This window comes from Pempheris klunzingeri, chromosome 20, assembly GCF_042242105.1.
Source record: "Pempheris klunzingeri isolate RE-2024b chromosome 20, fPemKlu1.hap1, whole genome shotgun sequence".
Taxonomy (NCBI): Eukaryota; Metazoa; Chordata; class Actinopteri; order Acropomatiformes; family Pempheridae; genus Pempheris; species Pempheris klunzingeri.
Window position 1 is genome coordinate 12,153,312 of NC_092031.1, and position 21,035 is coordinate 12,174,346.

Here is a 21,035-nt window from a genome sequence, read left to right on the forward strand (position 1 = left end):
GTAAAAACTACATGATATTCTTAAAATGTGATAACCAAACGTTATTTAGAAATAGAGGAAACAGAATCAACACTATAATAATAACAAATATAACATACATTAATCTTTATACTTCATAGCCTGAATTGTAGCTCTGTGTTGCAGGTCTAGTTGTGATTTACACCAATCAGACAGATGTATTTTACTATAAATCTTCAAACAGGAACTAAACTGCTCAAGAATCTGTGATTTGTTGCAACTTCACCTCTAAATTTCTAGCAATGGACCCCGAGGTTAGTGCATAAATATATCATGGCTTCTTTGTTTCATATGACAATAATGTTATCAAAAATGTAATTAAAACACAAAAACACAAATATATATATAAAAGTATGTAATTTATTCAACATAATCATATGCTGCCTTTTTCATCCAGTGTACAAGTTGCTATGACAATAGATGTATTTGTTCATATTATGTTACATCACAATCAGTATATTAGTGTTATCAACACACACACACACACACACACACACACACACACACACACACACACACACACACACACACACACACACACACACACACACACACACACACACACACACACACACACACACACACACAGCTCATCATTTTGTCCAATTTAGATCCCTGAAGCATCACAAAAAGTCAGTTCATTCAGCGCATCCTCGCCCCAAGTTGCATTGTTTCTGGATAAATAAATAAAGCACAATCCTTCTTTTATAAATAAGCGGTAAGCAGGGACATGGAAATAAACCCCCAGCAGCTTCTCTTCCACTCTGCCTACTCTACTCAACTGTTTGCTACTGCCTGGGCGACAGATAGAACATTTTGTTGACTTCACTAATGGAAACATCTTTCAGTCTGGGTATTCCCCCCTTGCGGCAGCCTTTTATCCTCTGGCCCTGAGCGTACACATCTGTGACAGAAAGGAAACATTCAGTAAGTCATAAGTCCTCTTCTGGTGCGAGTTGCTGCATAGCGGGGTGGGATGTGGTGGTAGTATTAATATCAATGGTCATTGCAGTATAAAAGTAACAGAATATCGAAAAATAATGTTGTCATACAGGTGCATTGTTACCTCACTAGCAGGTCAGAGTTGGTACATTGAAACGTCCTCACCTGTGATGTTGTCCACAGAGTCCAGTGGAGCTGTGTTGTTCATGTTTACTCCGAACAGGAACACCACAAAGATCGTTAACACAACCAGCAGGTAGATTGGCACAGCGAGTGCCCAGTATCTACACAAGGTAAAATGTTAACAGGTCATTCACTTCTACTGTGGCACATGTATTTCCCACGGCACATGATTTCATTTTACAGTCCAGTGAGGGAACTTGTTATCGCATAACTACTATCTGATCATAATTGTCTACCTACTTTTGAGGCCAGTAAGTGAGCCCTATTGAGTGAAGCCACTCCTCTGGTATAAATGCCCACAGGCAGTACAGAACTGTGGAGAGAAGAACGGAGAGTAGATGTCACGTTAGATAACAGGGTTTTCTTTTGTTTGAACACCTATTCACACCATTAAGGCTTGAACTTTACTTGCAGACAGACTCTTACGTACACACTCTGCCAGTGTTTCTGCATGTATTTACAGTCACCATAACCTGACAGTGAGTGCGACTCATCTGCTTTGTCCTTTTTGAAAACTTAAAGACAGAGAAAACACACAAATATAAATGGGTTGGTTGTGGAACTGAATTGTCCTTCTGGGACTAATAAAGTATTCTGAATCTAAAACCAATTTCATAGACACACAATGGTAACAAAAATGTATTTGTTGACGTCATTTTTTTCCCCCCCAGTATTTTTGTACACCTAAACATTTTTCACCACATTAACTACATGATTGTTTTGCAGCTTTTAACCATTTTTACCTATATAAAAAAAAAAAAGACATTATCTTGTTTGCATGATATCTCCTGCTCTACGTGTTCGACAAATGATTATGGGTTTAGTATGTAGCTGTGTAGGGACATATATTGTAAATCTGATGGAACATTTTACTCCAGAAAAGAGGTAAGTGTTGTTGAACAACCTTCTGACTTACTTATATATTACAGAAAAACTGATGCTTAGCTCTGTGACTTGAGGCACAAAGTGGGGCTCTGATCAGGTGTTGCCTTGTCTCATATTTAAGATTATATAATTAGCCTGGTTGTAATTAGATCTGGTGCTACTCATTTCGCTTATTGTCTCTACTAAATGATCAATTTTGAAAATACATGTATAATATTCTAATATTGGCAGAGTGAAATGACCATATTGGACTTACAGAAGCCAAACTGTGAGCCGAGGAACAGAACAAACCCATAAATGGCTCTCTCAGGCAGAGGGGAGGGAGAGTTTTCCACCATCATCTGAAACCACAACAAAAAAGGTATAATTATTCTTTGAACACAATTCAAAGAATAAATAAAGCAGAATGTTACAGAAGTTAGCTCGAGCTAAATACGTAGAAGTCTGGTTTATCTATCCTACTGAGGACATCTAGCTTTATTTATCCGGTATTTTCCTCTCACCGTATTTAACCTGAGCTTTCTTTGTCTACCAAGATGCGTCGCGACGTATTTTTATCCAAAGAGTTAGAAAAGAAAACGCGTTGATCAAAATTTCGATTAAAACCTTGGCTGTTTCTTTCCTCCGACACATAAAAGCTGTCAAACATCGTTCGTCCGTTGACTTGCCTGTATTTTATCCCATATTAAATCGATCCGATGTGAAACATTTACCAAGCAAAAGGATTCCGCATTTGGAGTAGGACGCAAAACACACACCAGAACATATTTTAACGTATCAATACATTATCTAAACTGAAGCTAATATGAGTTGAAAAAAAGATACAGTTGTTGTTGATTTATTTTTCCAAGATAACTAGCTAATTGGACGCGCTAATATTGTGTTTTCTGAAGCGGCTCACGTTTTCGCCGGACACATTTGGTTGCTGCACATCTCGGAAATACACATTTCAGCATGGCTTTGGAGCACCTGAAGTGTAAGAACGAGCAGTTTTGTTCCCGTTAAAGAAAATATCCGCACAGTCGCTGTCCGTCGGTGTGGCCTCACGGTAAACGTACTTGGGGGAAACACTTCCTGGTGAGACGCTACTGACCGGGACGTTTTTAATTGTTACCTGGTAACCAAGAGACGGAGCAGCGTGGCTGAGGAGGGTCAACAGACTGCAAGGACCGAGAAATATGTCACAGAAAGTGGCCATAATGTCAAAGGAGAAGGCAAAGAAGACACAGCGACCCACACCGACAGGGACAAACAACACAAAGAAAAAGAGGCATTGGGTAAAAGAGAAGTTTAGAAAGAAAAGGCCTCCACCAAAGGAAAAAGCCAAACCTCAGCAAACGTTAACATCACCTCCACAGGATGCCCAGCAGTTCTCTGCTAACTGGAAGACATTACAAGAGGTTTGTCTTTAAAAGAGAGTTTACATGTCACATCCATAGATTGTATCTGTGACACGTCAGCACACTCCTGAAGATTATTCACCACTTTGTTAAACTTTTCACAGATGATGAAGGTCAGCCAACCGGAGAAGAAGCAGCCGGTGACACCAAAACATCAGAATGGGCCTCTGCACAAAAAGGAGGCTAAAGAAAGTTTTAGTAAAAATATTTCCAAGATCAATGCCCGTCCCGGGCAGATGGATTCTGGGAAACAAGTGAAGCACAAACCAGATCCTAAAATTGTCGTCCCAGAAGATTCGCAGGTCAACTTAGAGGCTCCAGAGACAAAACAGTCTGCTGCTCCAAAAAGGAAAAAGGATGGTGGAAAGTCACACAGCCAGCAACCAGCCAAGAAACAGAAGCCAGCGGTTGAAGAGACGAAACCTACAGAGTAAGCGTACAGCACTAACTCTCACTAATATTTAGGTGAGCTGCGTCTTCTAACGTCTTTTTGTTCTTTGCTGCTGCAGAGACGACCTCTGGTTTGATGACGTAGACCCTGACGACATCGAGGCGACCGTGGGAGCGGAGGCAGCAGAGATCATGAGGAAGAAGCAGGGCATTCATAAGAGCGTGGACGTAGAGAGCGCCCTGGTCAAGGAGAAAGCCTTTGAGGGGTGAGTGACGGCACAGTCCGTGTCCTTTTTACAGCCCCACAAATGTGCTTCAAGAGAGCTCATGTCATACTGGTCAAAGTGCAGTGACAGGTTAGAAACACTCACAAGTTAAATCGATTAGAATGCAATCATCCAAACATCTTAATTAATTAAATTGTTCGTCACCATAAATGTTCGTCTATCAGATGTGAACAGTTTAGTCGTGAACTGATAAATCTGATCTAACCTGAATGCATCATGCAACATAAAGAACCGCACTGCTTTTTTCCTCATATTTTTTTTAGTGTTTTACAAACAATGCACATTGTGACAAATAGTTTCACTTTTGGGAAATTAGCTTACTTGCTGTCTTGCAGATTGGTACCGCTCATATCTACAATTTCCCTGGTGTATCATACTGGCTTAGATTTTTGATTATCGCGTCTCTACGCTTCAGACGGCCATCGGTTTCCATTCCTTTTGTAACGGTAGATGAAAATGACCTCGCAGTGACAGAACACTTTGCATTCGAGAGCGAGGACTGTTTCAAAAAGCCCTTTTGGAGTTGTGTTCAAGTGCTGATTCTCCTACATCTGAGACTTGCATACCAGTTTACTAAAAACCTTTTTTTTGCCACAATAAAGCTACGAAATGGCAATTGTCTTTTTCATAATAAATCTATTTGCTTTAGTTTGTGTTTCTCTTTCTGAACGGAGTTTTTGGATCCAGATTTGAATGAATGAATCAATGCGAAACCATAAAGTCTAAAACACCACAGCGTGCTGTGGGAAACAACGTCAGTAAAGATAAATGGGCCATGTGTTTAGTGTGAGATGATGATGATATTACAGCTTCTCTTTAAAGATGATACAACTAATCCAGTTAAAGTGACAGACATGAAGAAAAAAATGCAACAACATGCATTGTTGTTGCATGTTGACATAGCAGTGACGCCTGTCCCGTCTTATCACCCTGTTTGCCGCTCGCCAACTGTTAGCCTCACCAGAGCTGTGGCCATCGATTGCGAGATGGTGGGAGTCGGGGCCGATGGAGAGGACAGCATCTTGGCTCGTGTGTCCCTCGTGAACCAGTTTGGGAAATGCATCTATGACAAATATGTGAAACCCACAGAGAAGGTGACGGACTACAGAACAGCTGTCAGTGGTATCCGACCAGAGGATATCAAAAATGGTGAGTCATCAAAGTAGCTGTAATGAACAATAAACTATACTGATATGCTGTTTCAAAATAATCTCATACCATAATTAATCCTCCATGTTTGGCTCACTGCAGGAGAGAATGTATGGACTGTGCAGAGGGAGGTTGCTGAGATCCTGAAAGGCAGAATAGTGGTTGGACATGCCATACACAATGACTTAAAGGTAGCTGTGTTGTAATATCTGAGAGAGAACTAAAATTATTTTCTGAGAAATTGTAAGCAACTAATCCTAAACTCCTGTTTCAGATTTTACTTTTGGATCATCCAAAAAAGAAAATCCGGGACACTCAGAAGTACAAACCTTTTAGGAAAATTGCCAAGGTACATATACTATTTTAAAAATGACAAACAATGTGCTTGTGGATCCTAGAGAGCCACAGACCCACTTCTCAGAGTCACTGTTTTATTGAATGTGATTATTTTCACTTTTTTATTTTATTATTTTTTAAGAGTGGTCGACCTGCGCTGAGAGTCCTCTGCAGAGAAATACTCAACGTAAAGGTCCAACAGGGTGAACATTCATCCGTAAGTCATCAACACAACCCTCACTTACTGTTTTCCCCCGTGGTGCTGTAATGCCATTTTTAGCTGTATTATCAAAAAAATTCAACTTTTTCTAGTGTAAAATGTCAATTTTAGCAATTAGGACCTGCTGCTTGCAACCTATTTCAATAAGTATGTTTTATATTTACCTTTATTGGTTTGTTCTATCACTTTTTGGGAGTCTGTAGTGATATCTGGTCTGGAACTACAGATGGAAACTACCCTTTTAGCTAAATTTGGCTGTGTTCATTAATATGCGCTGTCCCCATTAAATAAGACATTTTAGACTGATGTCCCCATTTCACCTCTGCTGTTTGTCAGGTCCAAGATGCACAGGCCACCATGAGGCTCTACACACTGGTGAAAAAACAGTGGGAGGCAGAGATTAAAGCCAGTCGCGAGAACAAAGACTCAGACAAGAAGAGTGAGAGGAAGCCCAGGCTTCCCAAGAACAAGAAACTCAAGGGAAAATGATTTCAAAACTGTGAGAGGACAAACTGTTTCTTGATCAGAGCAGATCTGACGGAAATGATCAGTTTGGGGTTGTTTTTGGAGACCAAAACCACAGGAAGGCTTTTGAAAAACAACAGATGTTGAGTTTATGTAAGACCCACTACAACCACCCCTCAAACTGTGGGAAATCAAACTATCAATAACAATGAGGAATGAAATGTCCATAAAAAAACGTTTTTAACAGATGGTGATTTTGGCAGCCTCACTGGACACTCTGGGAAAGTCAAAGACTTGGATTGTTCTTACTAACTTGCCCCGACACAAAGAGTGCCTGAGCGTCTCTGGCCGTGACACACAGTGATTAAAACATCTGGCAGAGTGGGAGTCTGACACTGATCTTGATCCTTTCAGCCATTTTCAGCCAATATTTCTGAACATCATTTCCCAATATTTTGTTCCCAGCAGTCGGAGGCAGGTGCTCAGGCCATGGCCCATGGCCCAACCAATTTCCTGGACTTAGTGCTCTTGAGAACTTAAAATCACTTCACTTGCAGGAAAGGCACATTGTTTTTGTATTATGGTTACAGAAGTTGTTGGTTTCAATGTCTGGGCCGTCACGGTTTGTCATGAGATTCCTGGTTGCCTTAAAAACTGTATTTTTTGAAATGTATGAATAAAACCTGAGAGAAACTCTTTCTATGTATCTATATTGCAGTTATAGTTTATAGAACCACACTGGTGATCTTTTGGGCGTGGAATATCCAAAATCTGCTTTTTGGATTCTTATGATCACGTTTTCTGTAATCTGCTGCTCTCTTATGACCTAACAGCCACACACAAGATGCTTGGAAACATGGTGACAGTCTTATCTTGTATCTTCTCTGTCACAGTGACGCTGGTTTACGACGGCGTAGTTTGATGGACTATTTACTGCCTCATTGACAGCCAAGGTTTGTCCATAGTTGGAGCACTCAAGTGTTCTGTACTGCCACCTCTCCGGTCGCACCTTAAAAATCACCCCAGTGATGGAGTGAGGGGTTTAGGCTCCTCGCATGCTGTACCCACAGCGTGTCAGTGTGATTTGCTGCCTATGTTTGATGGAGAATGTGCCCTTCTCATAGAAATGAAACCTTGCTCGGAGGAGTCTCCGGCCTCCAAATTATCTTCTTAAGTTATGGAGGTCGATCAGCTGCTGACAAACACACAAGGACAGGTGCCAGTAGTCTTGGAGAGGTTATATGGTTGGTCTCCAAAACAAGCACGCCATGCTCCGCTTCTTTGAATACACTTCTCATATCACTGTAAAGCATCTTAACAAAGAATCCAACAGCCGGGTTTTAATTATTATTTTAATCAAATTGAGCATTATCTTATATAATCTCTTTCATGCCCGAATGCCTGAATAATGTGGTTTTAATTTGTTTTTTTTTTTTTTGTTTCAGTCATGGTGATGAAGTAAGAGATTTAGGCTCCTTGTGTGCCAGCAGAGTGTCTATGTGATTTGCTGGCCAGATGCTGATGCACAGTGTGCCCTGCTTTGCTGAAATGAAGCCAGGCTCTGAATTATGCTCTATGTGGAGCTCGATCAGACGCTGTGAAAGCCTCCGGTAAGTGTAAAACACAACAGCTTACCCCCGTGTAAATTTGAATTCTGGAATTGACCTGTTCGCTCATGCAAGACTTGTAGAGCAAGAAAATAGCAGAAATGATCTTCTTTATGTAAGGCTAATAACTGTTAAACTTTGTAATGTCTCCCCCTAGTGGCTTAATATTTAAAGACCATATAGAACATATGTAGGTATATGAGATAAGATGATGAACATCTCAGCTTCGGCACTGACAAGCAGCTTGGTTCTTCATATATCAGATCATTATTTCCTGACTGGGATTATCTGGAAATTAGAGTCCATTAGATTAATAAGAATCCCGGGCTGATTATGAGGACGTTGGGCTTCACCTGTCTTTGTATCTAGGCCACTTTGTCTGGATCTTAACATGGACGAACAAGTTAGAGAGACTGGGGGCCTGTTACGATAATAAATAATGAAAGCTAATAGCAGCAATTTCAGGGGGGAGGCTTAAGAAGAGACTCGCTCATCATACATTTCAGGCAGGGTTTATGAGAAGTAGCTACAGATTAGATGTCCGTGTGATGGATTGCATTGCTGCAGATTTGCTAAAGATCTGTTGAGTTGGAATGGTCGAATAGTCTTTGTAAAATTAGCTATCTGAAGTTCACGCCGCACTGGAAACAGCTCAGATTTAACCTCACGGAAAATTACAGCGAACTCAGTTTGGCCGAGGCATTTGCCAGAGACGCCCTGTGAGGACACATCTTTTCATTGGTTTAGTCTAAACAACATCTTTCTTCCAATAGATTGTTTATATGTATTGTTCAGTGGTCTGATGTAGCTGAGTACCTTTAGCGAAGCTTAAAGTTGAGGTGCTTTGCTCGAGTCTTTTCTTTTCATGCCACTTTACATTTCTTCTTCTTCTTCCACCACATTTCAGAGGGAAATATTGTACTTTCTACTTGAGCTTTAGTTATGAAGAGCTTACAAACTTAACCTCAGTCAGCTACAATGGTAAAATCCTGTTTTAACATTAATGCAGGAGTAATGTAATGAACATGGTATCTCATGTTCCATGTAACCATCATATCCTGAATATAATAGTACAGCAGGCACAGGGGAACTTTTTGCTTCACTTAACTGAAGTAACATTTTCAGTCAAGGACTTGTTCTTGTAACAAAGTATTTTAGTGGTGTTAGTACTCTTAACACCATAAAAAAACGCTACCTGTATTTGTACCTGAATGATACGTCCACTGTTATTGTTGTGCTCAACAAAACATGGACAGCAAAACAGAAATAACTTCCCACAATTTGTGAAATTGTACAATTCAAATGCAAGTGCCTCACATTCAAAGTTCCCAGCTGTCAAAGGCCAAAGGCTGATATGTTTGTTTGTCCACACTCTGTTTATACGAGTTGGATTGTTGAAGTGTCCCGGATATGTGTGACGGTGTGGCGTGTAAACACCATATCCATGTTTGTGAACATTCTCTGTTGGTCCAGGACAATAAGCCCAATTGTTGGTGGTGAAGAATCAATTCACAACTACATACAGACGATCATATATGCAGCATGTAATGACCAGGTTTCTCATCATCATCATATCCTGAATAAGAGCAAAACCTGGATAAGACTTAAAACCTAGATGCTATTATGCACTGAAACGTACTAGGATCGACTAAATCACACATGTATATCAAATTCAATACAGTTCAAAAGCTCCACAGACTGCAGCCTCCCAAAATAACCTTTAAGTTCAACCAAAGCCTTTTTTAAAACAGTTTCAACAAAAACTAAATATTCTCACTTTTTTCACAACTTTAGGATACATCAAGGGCTTCTGTATTAGATTGCAGCAGTTTCAGCTCAGTAAACTGACAAATGAATGAATCATTAGAGTTTTTTCTCTATAAACAAAATATCTAAAAGCTAGAAAGAATGCACTCTTAATGCTCTCAAAATTAAGTTACAAACCAAAATTAGAGACTAAGCATTATTTATCTACAACTCATACAGTATTTATGAGTATTTGGTTCAACATTTGCTATAGTAACTAATTTTGAGAGGATGTCTGGGTCAGTGTTAAGAATGACTCAAAATGAGTCCTTACTGTGAAAGCATAGACTATGTAAACTATATGGAAGGTTCCAAAGTTTATCAGTACTAAACTTTTGAATCAGTAAAGTTTCTTTAATTTACTATAGCCTTTATAAAAGAGAGTAACATTGTGCAACATCAGAAACTACTTATTTACAGTTCAAAAGGCAAAACAGTTTGAGATGAGACACCTGTTGCCAAAATGGGGTCATTTCAACATTTTACTCCCACTATTTCCAGGAAATCTGGATAAAATACACAATAATAACACACACAAAGCCGTGACCTTTTAGAAAAACCTTTGAGAAAACTTTAATCAAAAACATGTTAAGACACGATTTCCAACAACTTATACAGAGAGAGCCAGACAGGGTAACGATCCTCATCCATCCTCTTGCTGCCTGTTTGGCTCCACGTTGTGACGGCTCACAGGCGAGCTGAACACAACAGAACACACCTACTCAGTTAAATATTGATGGCAAATCTCTTTTTTTTTGCTTAAATGAGCCCAAAACATTATCCCCTCGATATATATCAAAACTGAAGACCACCCCAAAATCCTACACTAAGGCTGTTGCTAACATGGCACTTAAACCACAATTCAAGTGTAGCTTGAATTGTGATTAGTGGCTGTGTAGCTGTTTTTGGTTTGTTTCTTCATTTACACATATTGGAAAGAACATTTAAAAGATAGAAATCATACATTATGTATGATCTCCAAGTGAATGTGAAGGAGAATTGCCTAAAACCCCCCAGGGGCTTTCAAGTGGCATATTACAGGAAATAATTACAGCAACAAAGAACACACAGTTTGAATGTATCTATAAATAGGTTTGGACCAAAAACAAAATAAGACTTTTTAAAGACTTTTTAGAGACATATTTTAGGATGGTACTTGACAAGAATGCTCATGTGATATGGCTTAGAGTTTATTTCCATCTCCAAAGCGATCAGAGTCAATATTGATATTATTTATTTTCTGTGTGTTCCTGTGTGTTTTAAACATGCAGCATATGAGCAGCAGCTTTGCAAAGTTTGATTTGTGTGTCCTGTATAGTTCTCATACCAAAACCAATTTTATCTCCCCCCCGCAACTGCCTTACACTGAACATGAAATATGTTACAGACCTGATGATCACCCTGGGTTTCCTCTCTGAAGTGACATTTTTCATTTCTGCACTGGAGAAGGACCAAATCACTGGACAGTGTTTTTTCGATTAGTGATGGACAGCATCAATATAGATTATTGAACCGGCAGTTTCTCATTGTCAATCAGCCTTTGCATCTTCAAGGCCAGCAATCCTTTCTGTTCACCCTACGGTACAGTCCCCGTCTGGACAAATATCTGTGTACATGTTAGATGCACTGCACATACAGTATATATAGGCTGTTTGCTCTTCCTGGCAACCCTTTGTTGTTTGTGTGGTACATACATTCTGCTTTCCGCTTACATTCACTGCAAGTAATGGTGAAGACTGAGGACGTGATCACAGATCTGCCTTTTTTCCCCTCTGTCCGTGCTCGAGAATCTTCTCGTGACCACACAATGACTCCTCAGGTCTGCTGCTCTCTACTTCCTTATGCATGAGCTGCACTATGCTGCCGCCAAGAGACCGACTGTGGATGTGTCTGTGCCGACTAGTGCTCTAACGCTCTAAAGCTGGTCACTCTTAGGCATTCAGTATTTATGCAGGTTGATGAAGAAACACTGTCAGCTACTTTCCGTGTGTGACTGCCTGCTTATCTTTTCTGGTCTGCTGACGCGGAGGGCGAGCACACTTTTAGGGGCGCCACAGAGAAGGCTGCCTTGTAGAGAGGTGATGCACAGTCTTGTTGTCGTTTGACATTGTTGGTCTTAACTAAACAAGCAAATGCAATGTGTTCATTTAATTCTTGGCTGATACTAATAGCTAACTCTAAGTCAGAGTGGTTTTTAGTCACGCTAGTCTTGATCTGTTGGTTAGTTGTTCCTCCACTTTCCCCCAGACTGAAATATTTCCATGGAATTGAAAGCCAGCAAACTGTGTGTTGACATTGAGGTTCCCCAGAGGATGAAACCACAATAACTTGGATGATTTCCTGACTTTTCCTCTAGCGCCACCAGCAGGTTGACTTTTTTTTTTTTGGTTCAGATTGAAATGTCTTGAAAGCTATTGGATGGATTGCCTTGAAGTTGCCCCCTGAATTCAAGACCCTGAGATAGTAACATTGTCTTCACATCTAGTGGCGTTATTAAATTGACATTTTAATTTGCCCAATAGTTTGTTTGTTGTAGTTAGTTATGACCAAATACCCCATCAGCCTTTGCAGAAACTTGTGTTTAGTGCTAAATAGGAAACGTTAGCATGCTAAACTGAGATGATGACCCTGGTAAATATTAGCTGCTAAACAGAGCACTGTCAGTGAAGGCACATTAGCATACTGATGCAGGACTAGCTGCAGGCTGCTCTTGTTGTTTTATTACCTTTAACAGGCTGTATGCGAAATGCTATGAATGCTGTGAAAACACTTTGCTGGAAGGGCTCTGGCTGCTGATTTCGCAGCTTGAATTCTTGAGTTCAACACCTCCATAAATCTTGTGTTTGACCGATCCCAGGCGGTGCTACAGGGGTTTTGGGGGGGGGCGTAATAAATGAATGAGGAGTTATACATCGTCTCCTGAGGGTGCAGCAAACAGCTCTAAACCTCACACTTAGGTCTTAGTTAGTAGAGTATTAGTTTGGAGCCACAGGTGTGACTTGTTTCTTAAATACTAGACACCAGGTAAATGTAGTTCATGTTCAGAGTGACTTACAATGAACAGGCACTGACTGAGCGCCTACCAGCTGATACAACCTCTAAATGTTAGATAATATGTTCATATGTTTTTCTCCATTTTGACCACATTAATGTCCGATTGTTGCTTGTATCTGCAACATCATTTTCTTACTAATGCTAATTCTGAATGCACTTAACAAAAACATCTCACTGTCACTCATCCCTTTTATGTTTGCACTTTGCTCTCACAAGAACATTTTGTGGTCTAAAGAAAGCGCCACAGCCACCAACACCTACCTAAGAGCCTTTTGCCCTTTTACTACTGTTGTAATTTTCATGAGACGATTTTCAATGAGTTTCCTGTCGATAAGTGCATCAGCAACATTGCTGGTCATTGTACTTCCACTAGAACTTGGCTCAGACCGATAGGCGTCCTGCAGAAACAGTGCCTGCGGTGCTCAAAGTCAAAGAGGTTTCGTGGTCAAGAAAATGCAGCCGAATAATCTCGTTATGCCATTTTGTCTGTTTTGGCCTTCCACACTTGGATCTCTGAAATAACCTTGTAATACTGTCCCTGCATCTGACATGTTTCAAAAAGCAAGACAGACAAATCACTTAACGTTTGCTGAGAACAGAGTGAGCGCCCTCACAGCTCCGACAACTTCATCAGGCTACCTCACAGTGTCCTCTCCTCTTATTAACACTATTCTTGTTATCATTGACCATAATACTCCTGACTGTCGTGTAACCCACCTGCTCCTCTGCTACCACATGACTTGCTGATGTCAGCCAAGCCAGAGTCAAGGCTGGGAACCTGTAGACAAAATGGTGTTTGTGCGTCCATCCAGCAGAGTGAGCATGTGTGGGCAATGTAGGCTAAGTGGGGAGGGGGGGTGGGGGGAGAAAGGGGATAAAGAACCAATTAAACAGATGGCAATATATCAACACAATCTTCCCCTCTTCTAGCCAAGGCGCGTGTATTTTCACAGCAGATGTATTTATGAAGTTCAGCAGCCATATGAGAAATTAGCCTCAGTGCTCACCGGGGTCCTCCCACCCCTCTGTCTTCTTCTCTCATCCGCCCACATGTATCGTCTGAGGAAAAAAAAATAGTGCAGAAGGTGACGCTCCTCCAAAGGAACAGAGAGAGGCACAGAGAGGGAAAGGCAAAGAGAGAGTGTCTACAGGCTGCATCTCCATTGAAACATTTGGAAAGGGGAGACAGAGGAGGAGCTGAATGGTAGCTACACCCTGCGCCTGGAAGCGTAGAGACACTGTAACAAAGGCTGGCTATTATTTTTGGCAATAACAAAGAGGTGGGAGAGGGGATCTGAAATCGAGGGGAATATAGATAAAAGCCAGTTTTCAGTGGGACTTCTGCTTCATTTCATCCGAAAGACTCATCCCTTGCCATCATCAGCATGACCATAAGCTATAAGTAACATTCGGCAATAACGGTGTCAAAGCGAGATTTCCAGCAACAGACGCGCGCAATCCTATTTTTATTTATTATAATCGGGGGGCAAAAAAAAAGATCAACTGAATGCCTGCGAGAAACTGGATACTCTCTGAAATCATAAGAAAGAGCGATCTAACAAAGAAAACTACATTGTGATTGATCTTTAAGCTTGATGTGCGTGTTTCTGCACGCACTCGAAACGAACCTGAACCAAAAGCAAGTGAGTATTAACCGTGTCTGTGTTTATGTCTGTATTTTGGTGGCTTTATTCTGCGTTTATCCGTCTAATAACAGAACATTTATTGGCAAGCTCTTAACAGCACAACAAAAAAAAACAAAAACGAGAAATACAGCGTCTGGTCTACATTCAACAAGTATCGTTTTATCCACAATTAACTGCGATTTTCTCCTGTAGCCTGTTTGATCGATATCTGGAGAAATCAGAATGTGTCAGGATTGTTCAAATTGGAACCATAAACCTCCTCGCTGTGTTTTTATTATTATTATTCCCAGCTGCTACAATGAAAAAGGAACTGTACTTTTACACAGTCCGATTTTATTTATCCACTGATATGACGCCTATTAAAAAAAAAAAATTAAATAATCATTTTATAAATCCTAACATTCCTCATTGCACAAATGGTGGGTGTTTCCCCATCTACACCACTAGATCAGAGCAGTTTCATGCCTCTGAGGGGATGTGTGTGTGTGTGTGTGTGTGTGTGTGTGTGTGTGTGTGTGTGTGTGTGTGCATTCCTCTCTGCATCATTTTGTCTCTGTCTGCCTGAGCAACTGTTTCCATGTGTGTACTGCTTTGTGCATTTGTGTGCATGCATTTGTTTTACCTGCATGTGCCTTCAATGTGTGTGTGTGTGTGTATGTGTGTGTGTTTGTGTTTGTGCGGTGGTGTGGCAGCACTGGGTTAGTGTCAAGGCCTGAAATGGAGGTTTGATAAAGGAACCATAGGAGGAGGGTGAGAGGGCTGGCACACAAACACACACATACACACACACACACACACACACACACACACACACATACACACACGAGAGAGGGAGAGGAGAAGAAGGTGTGAGGAAGAGATGGAGGTAGAGGTGGAGGAGGGGGGCGCTGGAGCAGAACCAGAGGAAGGACATAGCGTCACTGAGATCTCATCCAGGAAGTCTATGGGGGCAGTTAATGTCTAGACGTGGTCTTCTTCCCATACGGCCCCCGTCACCACATCACCTATGCTCTGTCAACTTGCTCCATCCGCATTCCGCTGCATTACACACAAAGTCTCCAGTTTCATAACGCCTGTTCTTCCTTCACTTTCCAGTGCATGCTTCGCTTTTTCTGCCAACTGGCTCCAGCGTGCTCTTCCTCTCTAATGGGAACTCTGACTCTCTTCCTCCATTTGCTCTCTCCCTGCCCCCCCCCCCACCCTCCACCCCCATCCTCAATCCTGCATTATAAATCTACAAGCCGATGCTATTTTTAGATTGAGGGTAACCCAGAAAACACCCCTTCGATTTTAGCAAAAAAAGAAAAAAAAAAAAAAAAAAGAACACCTCCCCACTAGAGACAGTGGCATGCTGTCAGTGGATGTAATTGGTGGAGTAGTGATGGGGCTCAAAAAGGAGGACACTGCTGTTTAAGTAACAGGGGGAATAAATCTATTTTGAGGTCGTGATTGAATTACGCATCTGTCGTGTCCTAGGTTTGCGTGTGTTCTTGCCCTGACCCTTCCGCTCTCCTTGGCCGTGATGGTTTCTCTCTCATCTCACGTCTTTGCACCGGCTTCACAGAACTTTCCCTCCATCCTTTCACTAATTTATGACCTGATGAAGCTGATTCGCCCCCTTAAAACCTGTGTGTTTCAAATCCTCGACCTTGAGCCTCACCTTTCGTCATCTCCGGCCTCCTTAGTCTTCCTATCCCCTCACTTTATTTCTCCACATTAAAACCCAACTTCTCTATGCGCTCCCTGCCTGTTCAGAGGCTAATCTGTGACTTCCCTACCCCTCCTCTGTGTCTAATCGCTGGCTAGTTCACAGATCAGGAGTCCGCGCAGTAATACTTCTTCCCTCGTCCCATTTGTCTGTCTGGCCTCGTGCACCACATCATTGCACCACTGGATCATAATGGTCCTAATCATGCAGGAAGGGCAGCGTCATTAATTAGGAGCAGACAGGTTTAAATGACCTAAGAGAGAGTCAGGTGGTGTAGGGGTTAAAGCTATTTGTTCCTGATGCAAATTCTCTAAGAACCAGATTTTAAAGCTGGATACTGAGGGATATTAGCTCAGATTTATCCAGGTCCAAAAATAGAGCTCCTTCCCGACATGACACCCTATCCCATGCCTTTTTTTTCCTGCTGTTTCAGGATTTTTCTGACCTCTCCCACACCAATCATTGCTCCTCGAAGGGAGCTTCAGTACCTCTTCTTCCATCACTCCCTTCACTCCACATCCTTCTGTCACAAGTGAAGTCTCACCCAGTGGGCACATCTATCCAAAAAATCTCAACATTTATCCTCCTGTGGGCAGGAAGGATTTTAGTCATGGACACTGGCTGAGCTTTCAGAGCTCTATTACAGGCTTCATTTCTGCTAGTCTATTCCTGAAAATGGCCTTATGTATTAATCATCCAGCCAGCTAAAAGGAGAGAACCAGGAGCGCATGATTCTCTCTATCTCTCATGGAAAAAAAAAAAAAAGGAGGCTGGACGGGATGTTGGCAAGTGAGCAGCAGCTTCTGGGGGGGGTGGGGGGGGTGTGACTGACCAATATGCACAAGGCTCAAGACCCCTGAGGGGGTGTTGGTGCTGCAATATGTGATGTGTGGATTGGTCAGCCCCTGGAGATCTCCACGCTAGTGTTGCTGAGTAGAGGAGCTGCCTCTGGTAGATCGGCCATTTCCTCTCCGCTTGCTTAATTGATTGGCTATTTAATTCATGTTATGGGAACTGGCCGCTGGTAAGCTTTATTATGATGAGAAATGCCTTGTGTTTTTTCTCCTCTGTATACATTAGCTGCCTCAGAGCTGCTGGGCCATTGTGTGGCCTCGTTCTATGTTTTTCTCTTCACGCACCCTGTTTATTCTTTCCCTCCATCCATTCATGAGATTCGTGTAATTTCCTCTCCCACCTCTCACCGCCATCCTAACCCATGCATACACTTTACCTGGCTTCCTCTTTCCTGGCAGAGTCAGAGTTACACCAGGAGGTGCGATGACAATTCGAAGGGGGGAGAGGACACTGTGTGGTGTGACACCGCACTAAAAGGGGAGGTGACCGCAGTGCTTTCACCGCGCTGCAGTGTCTCGCTTTCTCCTGTTGGGGTCTCCTCAGCACTGGGGAGTGTGTTACAGAGGAGAGGAGGGGGGAGAGAAGGAAGAGAAGAGGGGGAGAGGAATGAGGAAAGGAGGGAGGGAGGGAGGTGATATGGGTGGAACAGCGTGAAGCCTTGTGGTTACATCCTTTGATGAGGTAGCGGGTGGGAAAAAAATGGCTGCGCACCAGAAACACATACGTAATTCGTGCTCTCTCTCTCTCTCACACACACACACACACACACACACACACACACACACACACACACACACACACTCACAAACATACATTACACACTTGCCTGCAAAGCCCTCCTTTTCCCCACTGGTACATTTGCCACTTAGCTCAACTGTATGTCTGTTTTACATCCCTACACTTGTTTTCCTTCCTCTCCTCCTCTTTCTGAATCACTACACTGTTTCCATCCCTCTGATTAGTATTGCAGACCATTTCTGATCCCCCCTCCTACACCTTTGCTGCCATTCAGGTGCTATCCTGAGCCACTGCAAAGGCTTTTTCTGTCCTCTCTCTCTCTCTCTCTCTCTCTCTCTCTCTGTCTCTCTCTCTCCTCCCCCACCTTTTTTTTTTCTCCCCACTTTCATTTTCCCCAAGATTGCTCATTCTCTTCGCCCTCCTCTGCCTCACCCCCCCATCCCCTTACTCTTTTTGTCCTTTTCTCTCCATCTCCGGCTCATCTCACTCCCTCTGTCCCCCCCCCTCTCCCCCTCTGTGATTGGTAAAGGTTTTTGCTTTTTCCTGCCAACTGCTATGTCTGTTCCGCATAGTCAGCACTCCTCCAAATTTCTCCCCTGCCTTCTCTCCCTCTTTCTCTCTGGTGTGCGCTCTCCTCCCCTCCCCCCGGTTACTGCTGCTGGTACCTCACAGTCAATGCATCCCATAATCCTGTGCTCCCTCCCCCTCTTGCTGCAGTGTTTCTGCTAATATATATTAGCGTCAGCGCAGGCTTCGTGCGTGAGCTGTGTGCACGCTCTTCCTCTCTCTCAGCCCCATTCTCTATATCTATCAGTCCACTGCAGAAATGATCTCTCCCCAAACGTTCATGACGATTAAGCCTCATTTCGCCCTCAGAGTGGTTTCCTTAGCCTGTTTGTTGCAGCCAGGTGAGCGTGTGTATGCGTCTTCCTCCTCCCTCCTTCCCCTATTCCCTCCCTCTCGCTTTCGTTCCCCTTGTGTGTGTGCAGTGGTGAGGCTGTAGTAGCAGGGTGGCGCAGGACATGGTGGCCAAGGCAGGAAATGCTGCAGGAGAGAGAGAGAGAGAGAGAAAGAGACAGAGAGAGAGGTGGTGGTGGAGATTGTTTCTCCTCTCTGCTCCTCTGCCTTCCCTCCTCCTCCGACTTCCCACTCAGTTTTTAGCCCCTTCCTCATGCAGCCCCCCTTTCTGCCCCCCTTCCCACCTTTGTGCTTTTTTAAAAGATCTCCACTGGATCTCAACTTCTTCCTCCATTTTACACCCGACGCTCACCTTCTGTAGCCTCACCCCCCCCTCCTCCATACCTCTCTTCCTCATGCATCCCCCCTCTTCTCTCTGCTGTTTTTTTGGTTAAGCACTACTGTCAGTGATTAAAGTGCTGAGGCTGGCTCTTGAAGAGATGCGCTTACCTCCCTCGTTTTAAGCTGAAACGCTCAAACTGCGGACATTCTCCTGAACTGCAACTAGAAATCATTAAACTCACACACTCTGAAGTCATTAAGATCACTAAGCTGCTCTTGTTTTCTGACTACCCTCACTCCACCCTCAAATTTTTAAAAATTTCATCAGCTCTGAGGAAAGGTGACAAGAACCTAACAGCACCATATCCCAATTAACATCCCAATTTGTTTTAATGCATAAAAGAACACTTGAGTAATTTTTTCAAATCAATAAGCTCACTGCACATGACTCAGGGGGAACAAAAAGGCATTTAACCACAGTTACAGACTTGTGGCTGTCTGTGTATAAAATATTCAGCAGCTCACCAATAAGCTACAGCTGCCTACGAAGTAGAAGTAAAGGGCACGAAGACAAAGTGAAGCTGAAAAAAAAAAAAGTCATCTAAGGGATAAAAGTTTCACAGTGAGATCACAGAAGCTGCCTCTGGAAAGTTTGGCATCCAGTTGGAGGGAGTTTGTCCCAGAGAGAGGAAGAGTGAGAGAGAGCGTCGCTGTCCATGGTGTTGAAATGTAATCCATCCCGCAACACAAGTGGTCCCTGCTGGAGAGCACCACAGGACAAAGCTGACTATGGACAGAGATCTTTTTACATTCTCCCTACCTAACCTCACCTCCAAACTGAGTCTTTTAGAGTTATTACTTCCTAACTAGATTAAATTAGTCATGATTTCAGGTATTTAACTCTGTGATTTCACTTAGTTTTTAGTAGACTAAACAACTTTAACATGATGCAGTGCAACTGATTTGATGCTGCTGCAGCGAACACTGCAAAGACTAGTGGAGAAAAAAAGTATAAATGTGCAGCATTTAACACATACAGTTTCTTGATTTTTCTGATCTGTGCACATAATACGCATCTATTTTCAACTGTGCACGCTACTGAATATCTGTGCCTTAATGTTTCCAAACTCTGACTGCACACCCATGCAAAGCCTTGGTCCTCTTACCTGAGTGCTGTTAAGTCTTTTTCCACGATCCTCAAAAATGACCAAAAAAGAGATCATTTCATACCAAAAAAGTCAACATAAAATCTGGAAAAAAAAACCCAAAGAAACCTAAGAGTCAATTTAGGATCTGAGGAGAAAGGAGAGACAGCAAACTTTTCCATGAACAAAAAGTTGTTTCTTCAGATAGAAAGTGCAGTGAAATAATCAAAACAACACAGTGAACGCTAGGAACAAGTAGGAAAGAGAAACTGCAGTGTCCTGCATGCCAGAAAGCAAGAATGTGAGGGGAAAGAGGAGGAGTGAGTTGACCCAAAGTGAAGGAAGCTTACTTTGGGAGGAGGGGGGGAGGCGTTGAGAAGAATGGGATGGGAGGATGGGTGAAGCAAAAGAGGGGAGAAATGGAAGGAAAGAGTAAAATGCAGTGAGGTGGAGGGGCAGAAAGAGCAGAAGTGAAGGGAAAGAATGAGAGAGAGAGAGAGAAGGGGGGCACTGGATAGGAATAAGACCGTGCTGTGAGAGGAGGAAGAGGAGGATGAAGAAATGAAGCCTTGATTCTCCTCCTTCAATGAAATGTGACTCCTTTATGCGGAATACGAGAGCGAGCGAGAAGGAGAAAGTGAGGGCGAGAGAAAGAGAGAGAGAGAGAGAGAGAGTGTAGTAGGAGGGAGAGGGGGAGGGCCAGTGAGAGCTCACAGGCGAGGAGGAGGGGGGGAGGACGAGAGTGGTGCATTTCTTTGAATAGAGAAAAAGGTTAACAACATAGATGCGGTGCATGTATGGGCTTTTTGCTGTGAACGCGTGTCTTTTCTGAAGCACCGTGAGCCCCCCCCCTGGATGGAGAGGCAGCTCCCGGCGAGCAATCTGACCTCTCTGGGAGAACGAGAGAGACAAAGAGAGAGAGAGGGAGAGGGAGAGAGAGAGAGAGAGAGCAAGTAACTGGC

The 21,035-nt window shown here is 42.7% G+C and overlaps 3 protein-coding genes across 3 annotated transcripts in view; 2 read left to right on the top strand and 1 right to left on the bottom strand.

Annotated features, from left to right (window-relative positions):
• Positions 1-498: 498 nt before the first annotated feature.
• pigp (phosphatidylinositol glycan anchor biosynthesis, class P) lies at positions 499-2,673 on the bottom strand. Its single transcript, XM_070852154.1, has 5 exons — positions 2,532-2,673; positions 2,285-2,369; positions 1,384-1,456; positions 1,126-1,244; positions 499-922 (listed from the first exon to the last, which is right to left on the bottom strand). Exons 2-5 carry the CDS (start codon positions 2,367-2,369, stop codon positions 807-809), a joined length of 393 nt encoding a protein of 130 aa, XP_070708255.1. The 5' UTR covers positions 2,532-2,673; the 3' UTR covers positions 499-806.
• A 304-nt stretch (positions 2,674-2,977) lies between these two features.
• On the top strand, positions 2,978-6,971 carry rexo4 (REX4 homolog, 3'-5' exonuclease). The gene is made up of 8 exons (XM_070851826.1): positions 2,978-3,428; positions 3,533-3,858; positions 3,938-4,084; positions 5,061-5,254; positions 5,357-5,445; positions 5,529-5,603; positions 5,733-5,807; positions 6,147-6,971. Exons 1-8 carry the CDS (start codon positions 3,207-3,209, stop codon positions 6,297-6,299), a joined length of 1,281 nt encoding a protein of 426 aa, XP_070707927.1. The 5' UTR covers positions 2,978-3,206; the 3' UTR covers positions 6,300-6,971.
• A 7,333-nt stretch (positions 6,972-14,304) lies between these two features.
• The window catches only part of LOC139219655 (voltage-gated potassium channel KCNC1-like), a 44,821-nt gene continuing 38,090 nt past the window's right edge, over positions 14,305-21,035 (top strand). Inside the window, exon 1 of the mRNA XM_070851588.1 lies at positions 14,305-14,385. The gene's annotated coding sequence lies outside the window, so the exon portion shown is untranslated. The remainder of the gene's footprint in view (positions 14,386-21,035) is intronic.